General features: G+C 47.6%; 1 protein-coding gene and 1 pseudogene across 31 annotated transcripts in view; both read right to left on the reverse strand.

Moving 5' to 3' along the window:
- Positions 1-385: 385 nt before the first annotated feature.
- CELF4 (CUGBP Elav-like family member 4) overlaps positions 386-12,419 on the reverse strand; it is a 697,876-nt gene continuing 685,842 nt past the window's right edge. For all 31 annotated transcript variants that reach the window (XM_066616553.1, XM_066616565.1, XM_066616550.1 and 28 more), the window contains one exon: positions 386-513. In XM_066616553.1, coding sequence (XP_066472650.1) covers positions 386-513 — 128 coding nt within the window. The remainder of the gene's footprint in view (positions 514-12,419) is intronic.
- On the reverse strand, positions 11,922-12,042 carry LOC136642760 (5S ribosomal RNA; annotated as a pseudogene).

Here is a 12,419-nt window from a genome sequence, read left to right on the forward strand (position 1 = left end):
TGGTCTTCTCTTTTTCTATTATCAAGTTGGTCCCAGAGAGAGAGAGAGAGAGAGAGAGAGAGAGAGAGAGAGAGAGAGAGAGAGATTCAAAAGAGGTGAGCTGATCTTTGTTCTTGCAAGCTTAACGAAAAAGATAGCTCAGTAAATGCAAGATCACCAGACCTATCTTGGATCTCCTTTGCCATAACCAACAATAATGCTCACACCATCAGGTCCCATTTCATGTGTGACTCTAGAGGAGAAGGTAGGAGTTAGAGAACCTTCAAGATTGAATGGTTAGGGTCCACAACATAAGAGATGCTATCGGACAACAGGTGACGCTCCTTGCCCCTCCCAAGCAGTTACCTGTGCTAGACCTTGCTTATCCAGTGTTTCCCACCTTGCTTCAGTAGGGGCGATTCGCATCCTTTGGCCTTTTCAGCTGCACCTTCAGCCTCTTCATGCCAATCTGGAAGCCGTTCATAGCCTGAATCGCAGCTTGGGCGCTAGCAGGATTGTCAAAACTCACAAAGCCTGTCAAAACACAAGGCAAGGCACAGGGTTTAACCAGCTGCAGGGGGCTCTGGGACCACACCACACACAAAATCACTTCAAGAATGAACATGGAGGGTGGGCGAAGGCGCTGGCAGAGGAGGGAGTGGCCTGATGTTGCGAAGTGCAGGGTGCCCAGCTGAAGTTTCATGACAGGGAGGAAAGGTGAAGGGCACGAATGGGTCAAACTCTGACTGCATGTGGATCTAGGCTAAGAGGCAAGATGGGAAGCAAAATGGGTTGCTGGAATCAGAAAAAGGAAGTGGTGGAGGGTAGAAGTGACTGGTGGTCATCGTGTTTCGAGAGTGGAGGGGAAGGAGAAACGGGGCTACACTTCATTGCATAAATCAAATCCTGAGCTCTTCTGATTATTCTGCAGGGGAGCTGAGATGGGAAAGTGGATGGGTGGAAATGGGTTGTGCCCAACCAAGATAGGAACTTTTAATGTCTCACAACGTCACAGGAGCAGCGGAATTTCAAACAGGACAGTAATCTGTCTCCACCTCAAAGCGGACACATTTAGGTTCAAGGATATTCCAGTGGGGGGGGGGCAGTTGGTGGCTATGGTGAGGGCATATTTGGATTTGAAATTGTAGCAAGAAGCAGTGGGATCCTGCAAGGACTGTATTATATGTGCACCTTTGAGACCCTGTGTCTACATTGTGTCTCATGGTAGACGCACAGTGATAGTCCACCATCAGTCTGGCCAGAGTCTTTCATCGGTATGATAGGAAGAAAAATGATCAGCCTCATAGGATTAAGCTTACCTTCCACCCCTGGCTATGAGTTGATTCAAGTAAGCACCAGGGACCAATTCACCCAAGGCAATTTTACAATGTACAGATGACCTCAGTGTAAGAAAAATTGTCATGTGTGATGTAGCCCTCTGTGGGTGAGTATCTGACTGACCTGTATTTTTTCTGGTCAGTTTCAGGTTGTTTACAATGAATGGAGTTGGTGATCCAAGGGGCTCAGATCACGGACAGACAAGAACCCACAAGTTGCTATGCTAACGTGGTATGGTGTGGACTGTGAGCATGAAGACAAATGCACTGACAGAACTTTTCAAATCCACCCACGGCATCCCAATGCACACTCACCAGAGAGCTACCTCCCTGTGATCTCTCCCCCTGCCACTCCAACACATTAGCAACCTTGGAAGAGGGGTGCAATAACACAGCAGAATTATATAAGTGTCAGAGGGCAGACTGAGTTGGGCACGCAAGGTCCTTGCTGGGCTTTTCCCATGTGGTTGCACCCCTCTTGTACGGTGCCTCCATCAACACTGGGGCATGGAAAAAATACAGAGAATCAGCACATATGAATCAGCCCATCCACCCCCTCTCCTCAAAGGAAGCTTCCATCAACTTGCAAAGACAATTGTGCATTTTTATGAAGGTGCCATGTATGATGATATTACTTTGCATATATTACATCCCAACCCATCTCGGAAGCTAAGCAGGGTCAGGCCCGGTTAGTACTTGGATGGGAGACCGCTTGGGAATACCGGGTGCTGTAGGCTTATACCATAGTCTTTTGAGACTGAAGTTTGCCAACCAACCATCTGTGCTGAATACTCTGGGCACCCAGGCCAAACAGGCGAGGTAAGTAAAGAAAAAATTTACTTACTTCTCCAAGGCTGCCTGGTTCCCAATGGGTCTCCCCAGAGCTATGCCAGTTTTTTGCCTGGCATAAGTCTGAAGAGCCTTCTGGGGGTGGTTCCAGGCCAGGAAGGGGGGATAGGAGCTGACAAGCTCTGGCTTCTTTCTGCTGCATGAGTAAACCAGATCTAAACATGTAAGCTCCTGGGCAAGGATGCATTTTGGGGGATTGATAAGATTATTTTATACAAATAAAATACAAATAAATGTCAGCAGAGACAGCAGCAACTCTCTGGTTCAAAAAATGGACGCTATAAGGTTGCCAACTCTCCAGAACAAAGACTTGGCCTGCTCCTGTCAGAAACCAGCAGGTGAAGCTTTTCCATGGCATGATAATGACCACTACCTCCTGTTGATATCTGCTGATCAAGCTGCTATTTGAAGCAGCAGTAAAAAAAAAGTTGGCAACACAAAGCGTGCTCCAAGTCAGACATCCACATTAAAAATCACAACATATTTGGAGAGACACACAACCCTGATGGAAGCCAACTAAGTTCTCTTGGCTTGATATATTTTCAACTTTGCTGAGGACTTCAGTGGATTTAAAGGCCAACTTGACTCTGCCACCCATTGCTTCCATCCTGGCCAATGTCCCCAGGAGAAGACATGCTCCAATAGTTCCTGTTTGCCAAGGGAGACTTCCTTTTTCTTTTTCTTTTTGTTTTTTGGATACCTCTCTCTTGCAAATCACCACCCTTGGGAGATGGTTTGTCAACATGTTACTAGAATGAGTTGTTAGCATTGTCATCCTGCCCCCCCTCCCCCAGCAAATGAGAACTGCTGCTTGGATAGACTCCTGGCTGGCTATAACTAGGCACATGTTTTATCAGCCTTGGTTTGTTTGGAAGACAAGCCCCGTTCCTGGAAAAGAGGAATCTGAATACTCCAGTACACACCCAGGTAACCTTTTGGACTCCTGGAACCTCTTGAATTCAGCTGCTTCAATGTGCCTTACATCGGGCTGCCCCTGAATGTAGCTCAGACATTTCATTGGTTCCGTTTGCAGCGGCTAAGTTATCACCAGGCGTTAGCTGCAAAGTTCATGTGAATCCTGTCCAATAGGAGTTCTGCTGGCTTCCAATTTCTGTCCAGTCTAAATCGTAACACATACCTGTAAAGCCTTTATGGTCTGATGTGCTCTCAAAGGTGCACGACGTATATGATTGCAAGCTTATTGTTGCTGTTGCTGTTTATCTGTCCTTGTTGGAATATTTTATTCCTGCCAGAATTTCATTTACGTTTTCTTTTTCTTTCTTAATTGCAACCTGTTTCAAGGACAGCTGTGGCAACAGTCTATACATTTGCCAATTGAGTCCAGTATTCTCTGCTGAGTCTCTAAAAGTTACTTCTCTGGGGTTGTGTGTGGGGTTGGGTCATTCCCCTTGCGTGTGTTCAGATAATCATGTGCATGAACATCAAGGACCCTCGCAAGGCACAGTTTCCCATTTCACACACTGCAGGTGCTAAGGGGTGCTTTGAGCTGTGGCAGGACATTATCTGACAATTCTGTCTCACCCAAAGAACAAACACTATCCTGGCTCACAAACCAGCAGGCAGGCCTTTGCCCAGGAAATGAGTACAGCACACCGCAAACCGAGCAGAGCCTTCAGCAAAATGTGATTGTGCCAGGGAGAAGCTCAGACAGCCACCTTTGCTCTAAGCTGAGATGTGCTACAGAAAGCAGTTGTCTACTTTCATCTGTTAAGTGCTGGATTCAACTGGCAAATGTATAGACTGTTGCCACAACTGTCCTTGAAATGGGTCACAATTCTTTTTTTTTTTTTAGGGGGTAAACACTCTCAATTCACAACTGTGGTAGGGAGACCAGATGTATCCCCTCAAGGAGGTGCTTCTGTGGTGGAGAAATTGTTTCTGCTGGGAAGATGTCCTCCCAGGACTCCTCCCCAACCCAAGAAGCCAGGTCCACAGCTGCAGGTCACAGACTTGATCACATGCGGATGGAAGGCTCAGCTAGGTAGGCTCTGGGATGCTGCAGATTGGTATCTCCTCTGGTCATTTTTTGCTTTTTCTTCGAAGGGGCTGCAGGAACAAATAAGTTGAAGGGGAGGTGGGTCCTGTGGGAAATGCTGTTGGAATCTTCCCTCCTGCACTGTTTTCCCAGACCCAGTTCCCCTTGCACCCTCAGTTTCCCTGAGGGTGAGAAGTCAAGGTTGCATCTGTCCTAGTAGTGTAGCTATGGGGGAAGTATTACAGGTGCCGCAACGCACCCTATAACCATCCCCTATCGCTCACCATCACAGGCATTCTGGGCAGCAAAGGCAATGCTGTGCATTGCGGTCACTGCACAAAATGGCTCCAGTATCGAGTGGGAGGGGCCGGTTACACAGTACACTGCAGCACTTGCTATACTCACTGTGCTGCCCTCCCCCCCGTAGCTACACTATTGATCTCTTCCCCTGCAGGGTCAATAAAAGCTTTTGGACAGAGGTGGAATTACCCATGAACCCCTTGAAAACAGCAACAATGCTGGTGAACCCCAGTCAGGTTTCACTCTGCCATGCCGTGCGCAGTCTGACAGGCCATGCGTTACCACTCTACTCCCCAGGAACTCAGAAGGCCATGTTCCTGCAGTCTGGTTAACACCAATGCATCTACTGTATTATGTGGGGTTGGAGCTGGACAAGAACAGCAGTGGTGTACCCCTATTTCTCATATCGTAAACTGGTGGTGAGGGTTGGCGATCATCCAGAAGGCCTCAGGGAGAGAGAGAGAGAGAGAGAGAAGGGCAGGTTAAACACCTTGGAGCTCCTTTGCTCTGTCTACGTTAATTAATAACCCAGAGAAATATATGTACCAGTCTGAAGATGGTTGGTAGGAGGACAGGGTTTTGTGATAAATCTATTTAATGTCCATCCATCCCCCCGGGATTATGTAAAAAAGGCTCTGCTAAATAAATGATTTAGCAAGGCAGTAAAGGATCAAGAAATCTGCAACGGTTGCAGCTCAGGGCAACTAGATCACCCTCGTTCTGTACAGGTGCCTGTTTTAAAATATGGGCGTTCTTATTTGAAGGCAGAGTCCAGTCTAGAAGACACTACAAAGCTACCCTGGGCAGGAATTAGCTGGGAACAGCACTTTTGCTGCAGCTGCAGCAGATGGATGGGAATTCCTGGCAATGCTTTGGTGGCTGCAGTTCTGCTTTTCAGAGGCAGCAAGAGGTCCAGGATGAGCAGAGGATCAGATGCTACAGAGGAGTTGCAGGGACAGGGGGTGACGGATGGAAACATACCGGAGGAACCGACAGGCAACCCAGCGCAACTGCCTACCCAAATAGCAGGACCGTCTGGCCAACAGTGCAGACTTCACAATTCAGGTGAATCAGAAAGCAACATTGTGCAGACCGACCAACACAATGCTGGCAGGGTGGCAACTGGGTGTGAAAGACCCACTTGACTTGCTCTATACCCATGACACAATGCTGTGGGATCACCCAAAGAGAAGCAGCTCTGAAGCCCCTGGGTACCTGGAAATAGAAGGGGATTCAAGTGCACTGGCTTCAAAGGACTCAAAGAAGCAGGCTAAGCAAAGGCTCTTCTCCTGGTCACAGATGAACAGCTGGGTGTCCTTTCATAGCAGAATAGGAACCAAAGAGTAGTCCTGCTGGAGGTTCCATCCATGGCCCAATCCTATCCAAGTTTCCAGCACCAATGTAGCCGCAGTGCAGCCCTGAGGTAAGGGAACAAACCTTTCCTTATCTTGGGGAGGCCTCTGGGACTGCCACCCCCACCACGAGATGGCATGCCCTTTTGGCACAGCCACATCAGCTCTGGGAATCTGGATAGGATTGGACCCCCAGTTCAGCATCTTTCTTCACAGAGTAGCCAGCCAGATGCTCCCGAAAGCCCACAAGCAGGGAATGGAGATGACGCACAGGCGCTTGTTCCCAGTCAAGTGCCTTCAGTGGCACAAGGACTTTCCACACGAACATAAGAACATAAGAACAGCCCCACTGGATCAGGCCATAGGCCCATCTACTCCAGCTTCCTGTATCTCACAGTGGCCCACCAAATGCCCCAGGGAGCACACAAGACAACAAGAGACCTGCATCCTGGTGCCCTCCCTTGCATCTGGCATTCTGACATAACCCATTTCTAAAATCAGGAGGTTGCGCATACACATCATGGCTTGTACCCCATAATAGATTTTTCCTCCAGAAACTTGTCCAGTCCCCTTTTAAAGGCGTCTAGGCCAGATGCCATCACCACATCCTGCGGCAGAGAGTTCCACAGACCAACCACACGCTGGGTAAAGAAATATTTTCTTTTCTCTGTCCTAACTCTCCCAACACTCAATTTTAGTGGATGTCGCCTGGTTCTGGTGTTATGTGAGATTGTAAAGAGCATCTCTCTATCCACTCTGTCCATCCCCTGCATAAATTTGCATGTCTCAATCATGTCCCCCCTCAGGTGTCTCTTTTCTAGGCTGAAGAGGCCCAAACGCCGTAGCCTTTCCTCATAAGGAAGGTGCCCCAGCCCTGTAATCATCTTAGTCGCTCTCTTTTGCACCTTTTCCATTTCCACTATGTCCTTTTTGAGATGCGGCGACCAGAACTGGACACAATACTCCAGGTGTGGCCTTACCATAGATTTGTACAACGGCATTATAATATTAGCCGTTTTGTTCTCAATACCCTTCCTAATGATCCCAAGCATAGAATTGGCCTTCTTCACTGCTGCGGCAAATTGGGTCGACACTTTCATCGACCTGTCCACCACCACCCCAAGATCTCTCTCCTGATCTGTCACAGACACCTCAGAACCCATCAGCCTATATCCCACAGCTGTGGGATCCCACAGCTGTGGTGAGTAGGAGAGTGCGTGGCCAGGCATCAGGAGACAGGCATCAGTGCCAGAGCCGGCCCAAGACCTCCGGGCACCTGAGGTGCCATGCCAAGTGCTGTCCCCTTCCTTATCTTGTAAAATCCCAATCTCTGCTCCCTGAATTGTTGACACTTTGGCCACTACTCTCTTGTCTTCCACATTTCCTCTTTCACTCCACCCCCCTTCCCTTTCCAATTCAGGGAGAGGGAGGAGGACCAGTGGAAGAGTATGCATGGGCAGAGGTAGGTGCCCCCCCGCCGACCTGCTGCCCTGAGGCGAGCATCTAAGTTGGTCTTATGGATGGGCCAGCCATAGTCAGTGCTCCAGGAAACAGGCGCCTGAATGCGCTGTGCAAGCGAACCCTTCGGAGCCGTTCTGGGTTTTGGCAGCAAAATGGAGGTGTTCCACCTCCGTTTTACTCCCACCGCCCAGAATAGTTCTGAAGGGGAGCAGGAGGGGTTGCTTGCACAGCACATTCAGGCGCCTGCAAAACGTAGTGCTTTGCACCCTCTCTAGCTACACCACTAGCCATGGGAAATAAAGAATTCATTTTCAGTGATTTGTCACATTTTTATTTCTTAGCTTCACTATGCAGAGATTATTTAGAAGAGAGAGAATAATTGCCTAAAAATTCACCTCATGGCAGGGTGGATAAAAATTGATTTTTTTTATTTTATTTTATTAAAAATAAGGTTTATTCATTTAAACTGAATTTTTTAAAAATTCCAATTACAGTAAGCATTAAAAAATAACCTGGTTTAAATGAAATCTGAATTTAATACAAGCAAACATGTCAAAACCCTTGCTTGCACTCTCTTAAAACTGAGCCATGACCATTTCTTGAACACACTGAGTTTAAGGCAGTTTTTCTACATAAAAAAAGAACCAGCAGGAGAAAATATCTGACTTCTGCGGTTAAGCGTCAAACATGACAGAATAAGTCATGTATTTGTAGCTACCTTCCTGCTGTACCCAGGGACTAGTAAGTCATTCTTCTAGGCAGTATAAGTCAGGAGATGCCATCCTGTATCTCACTAGGGTCATCCACAGAGCTCATGTTATGGATGTGCTTGTACTCTTATTTTATGCCTTCCAACTACTTGAGCTCTGCAGTGTGTCTCCTTTCAAATGATGACTATTCATAACTCTGAGAACAAGACAGCACGGACATTTACCTTTCCTCTTCTGGAGATACACTCTTTTGCCCCGGAACTACCAGCCCTTGTGGCACAAAAGTTCTGGACACTTTCTTCCTCAACCTGTGCGTGTTAATTTAGAAGTAAGCCCACTTCGAGAGGGCGTGTTTCCAAATCAACGCGCATGGGACTGTAGTCACACTTGCTTCGTGTTCTTGCACATGCACAGAGGGAGCCAAACTGAAATCTGTTTCTGATCTCTGAGCAGATATAATTCTGCACTGCGCGTGGGTCACATGGCCAAAGTGCTGGATTCTGCACCTACGTTGGATCAAAGCTCTATTAAGGACAAGTCAATATGTTTTTTTTTTTTTTAATTGTCAGAATCACTTAGAATACATGCTTGTGCAGGAAATATGGGAATTTCAAAATATGAAACTGTTAATTATTAATACAAATCAATTTGTTTAAAAAAATTGCCTTGATTTGAATTAATTTAGTTAGCCTTCTGTCAAAAGCAGGACCCAGCTGAATATTTCAGATCACTAAATGTGAATATAGGCCTTCCTCACCTCTGTAGGATTTACCAAGGAATGCTGCTCTTTGCTGTCCATCCTCTTGCCCTCTGCTACTGCCTCTTCCCCTCATGTTTCTGGAGCTCCTACCCTTCCAACTCTTCTTCTAAGGGGCACCCTGCTTCGTAGCCAGTTAACTTATTTCAACTTTGCTTCACATACTCATCTTTTCCTAAGCCCTTTCACTTGGCATGTCCTTGTCTAAGCCCTGAGAACATCAGCCAATGACAGCAAAGTCTATTGCCTGCTCCCATTTCTTCATAACATCAGAGCAATTCAGCCAATCCCAACAGTGCTTTCTCCATCATACAACCTTCCAATTTACTTTCTATACAATTATACAGCCATGCCCAAAAAGGCTGACATCGCTCCCCTCCTACAAAGCAGTGTGAAACCCTCTCCTTTATTTTCATGAATATTGCTGTTTCCCCACATGCTGAAATTGCAAGTTCAAGACACTTATCTGAAAGAATGATATGCAATTTTTGCAGGACAGATTCTGGTGATTTGCACTGATTGCTCAAATGCACATTATAATGTTGATGTGAGCCACTGGGTAACGTGCTCAGTTGGCTTAATTGCACATCACCTTGCACATCCAGTTGCAGCCTGCCCAGAGGTCAGATGGACTTTGTAGACCTTCCCTGAACATCTTCAAGTTATGCCTCAGATCCAAAAGGGCAAGAAATAAAACAGAAAATGCTACTTAACATTTACTTTGTATGTTTGCCATACAAAAAAAGAGAGGAGCACTTTGTGTGTGGAGTTTCGTTGCTCAGGCTGGCTGGGAAAAGGCAGGGCAATATCACTTTAACAGTGGAACTACAAACAGCTGTTCCTTCTGCAGACATGCTTGCTAGGTCTGAAAGTTTTTGGTAAGTCGGCGCTTAACTGACAGTTAGATTTATCTCCCCAATAAGCAATCAACATTATAATAAAGGAAAAATGCTTTCCGTGCACCTTTGAGAGCACATCAGAAATTAATCTAAACATCAAATTAATTATAGTTTGTAAAATGAATAGTGGCTCACGGCCCTAATACTTCTCTGGCTCTTCTCCCCATTTCCCTCCCCGTGGACTGCCTCCCTCCGAAACCTCCTCTGATTGCCTGTAGCTGTTGCAGAATGTGGGTGGAGGACGAGGTGTTTTATGGGCCTGTTTCTGATTCATACAGTCCCCTCCAACTGGCCACATAATAGGTGCCGAGCAAAACAAGGAAGTCTGGTATAGATTAGCAGTTGCCACGCAGGTCAAGTACACCAACTCACAACCACCACTGCTGAAATGCAAGGCTTTGGTAGAAAGCAGTCCTTTTAGCACAGAGTCAGCTCCACATCTTTGTGGAAAATACTACAGAGATGAAGCTGCCCCTTCCTGAGCCAGAGTCAGTGGTCTGAGCAGTGTCCAGCAAGACTCGGCTTGGCAGTGGTTCTCCACAGAGAAGACTTCCTCATCACCTTCCTTTTGGAGGAATCTTTAATTGGAAATGCTGGGGCTGAACTTGGGATGTTCTGCACGTAAAGATACACGCTCTGCCACTGAACCAGGTCCTGCTCCAGGGCCACGAGTGGACCTCCAGCTCTTAGTCACCTGTCTTATAATGCCTGATCCAGAGTGTTCTTTGGAAGCAGGGATTAAGCCTGTGCTGTGCACCTGCTGCTTCTTTGCGGCAAATTATTATCCCCAAACACTAGTGTACCGGAGGGGGGGGGGTCAAGGGGGTCCTTTGTCCCCAGCTGGCATGCTGGGGGGGGCACATGCTGCCATTCACTGCCCCCATGGCATTCTTAGAGCAGTTGTGCACCACTCTGAGCCTGCTGCATGGCTTGTTTTGCTTTCTTTTTAAAACAGCCCAATCTTGCCCCGGACATTCCATAGCAGGCAACCATGGGGGGGGGGAGAGGATGGTACTATAGAGACAACCAGAGGTACGTAAACATATTTTTAACTTCTCTGGGTAGGCCTTCTGGCCACTGATGGGTCTCCTTGGACCCACACCAGCAGGACAGCCTGAGAAAGGGGATAGGATCCTGGCGTAAGTTGTTGCCACGGGGATCCACCCCCTCTCTCCAAGCTCCACCCTAAAACACCCCCTCCTACTCCTGCCGCCGACTTCCCAGGGTTGCTGAGGCCCAGGCTCAACGGCAGTGGGCACACAGAGCTGTCAATGTGTTGCTTCGGCAGCTTCCAATGGCCCAGAGCGGTGCAAGGTTTGTGCCAACAGTGGGCTTTCTATGCAAGTTTGGTTTTCCTGTTGCAGGATGTAGCAACACAATTAGCCAAACTGATTCAGTTTGGAAGCTCTTAGCAACAGGGGCATCAGGACACTCTTTGAATCCTGGCCAAGAGCTCCAAGGTCCTTTTCTCCCTCCTCCAGGACTAACATGCTGCATTCTAGAAACTATACAATGTGCACACTTCCTAAAATGACTTTGCAGGAACCTCACTATGACTAGTGGATGTGCACTATCAATGGGAATGTATCAGGGATGCTTGGTCTGCTCTTTTCTGGGTCAGCACCCCATGGCCTGGATGCCCATCTTCATGCCCAACAAGTGCCGTCTACCCACAATGTCCAACTGCAGATGATATTGCAAGCATTGTTTGCCCTGATGGGCCTTGTTTCTCTTCAGTGAATAGCAACAGGGTCAGGAATACAATGTGGAGGTGGGCTTTAACCCAACCTCCTGCTATGGTTCCAAGCTGTGGGGGCCCAATCCAGCTGCTATTCATGAAAGGAAAACTCAGTTTGTCAGGAATAATGTTGCTTTGAGTATTCTGTGTCTTGACCCTTCCTTCCATCTGCATGTACATGGGGATCTCCGTAGTTGCTGATCCTGTATCTGCAGTTTCATTTATCCTGCGGATGTCGGCCCCCCCTGCACCCCTGAGCACCCTCCAGTGGCTAGGGGAGCTATGCTCCCCAACCTCTGGAGGTTATTCTGAGCCCCACAGATGCCACGTGCCCTCATAAAGCTTCTTAAAGATATAGACATCACTTTCGGTTTTGCAAAAAAACCCAGAAGTCACTTCTTTTTCTTTTAACAGTCATTCTGAGCACTGCAGAGACTGTGGACAGATGCAGGCAGTCTCTGAGGGGCTCGGAAGAGCCTCCAGAGGGTCCAGGGCATGGGGAAGCATGGTTGGCAACCTTCAGTCTCGAAAAGCTATGGTATAAGCCTACAGCACCCAGTATTCCCAGGCGGTCTCCCATCCAAGTACTAACCAGGCCTGACCCTGCTTAGCTTCCAAGATCAGACGAGATCAGGCATGTGCAGGGAGGCATGTATCTGCAGTTTCAGGTATCCGCAGGGGGGTTCTGAAATGATACCAGGGCATGCCTTTATGTGAAGTTGCTTATTCTGATGCTGCCCCTCGACCATCATTATGGCATGACTGGTGTCCGATTTGGTCCTAACTTGGAAGGTGGCCTGCCATGAGGTCAACTCTTAATGTGTCCAGGGATATCCTTTCTCCTTGATGGTTATATTCAATAGCTCTTTGCTTCTATTCACATTGTAATACAGGTTGGCCTTGATTATTCATGGAGGATCTGTTCCTGGACCCCTGTGGATACTGAAATCTACAGATACCGAAATCCATCTGGAGGTGTTCTGAGATGCGAGGAGACCAGGTGTGGCCTCTCCGTGCCTCAGAAGGCCTCTAAGAGGTGCT

Source organism: Tiliqua scincoides, chromosome 2 (genome assembly GCF_035046505.1).
Source record: "Tiliqua scincoides isolate rTilSci1 chromosome 2, rTilSci1.hap2, whole genome shotgun sequence".
NCBI lineage: Eukaryota > Metazoa > Chordata > Lepidosauria > Squamata > Scincidae > Tiliqua > Tiliqua scincoides.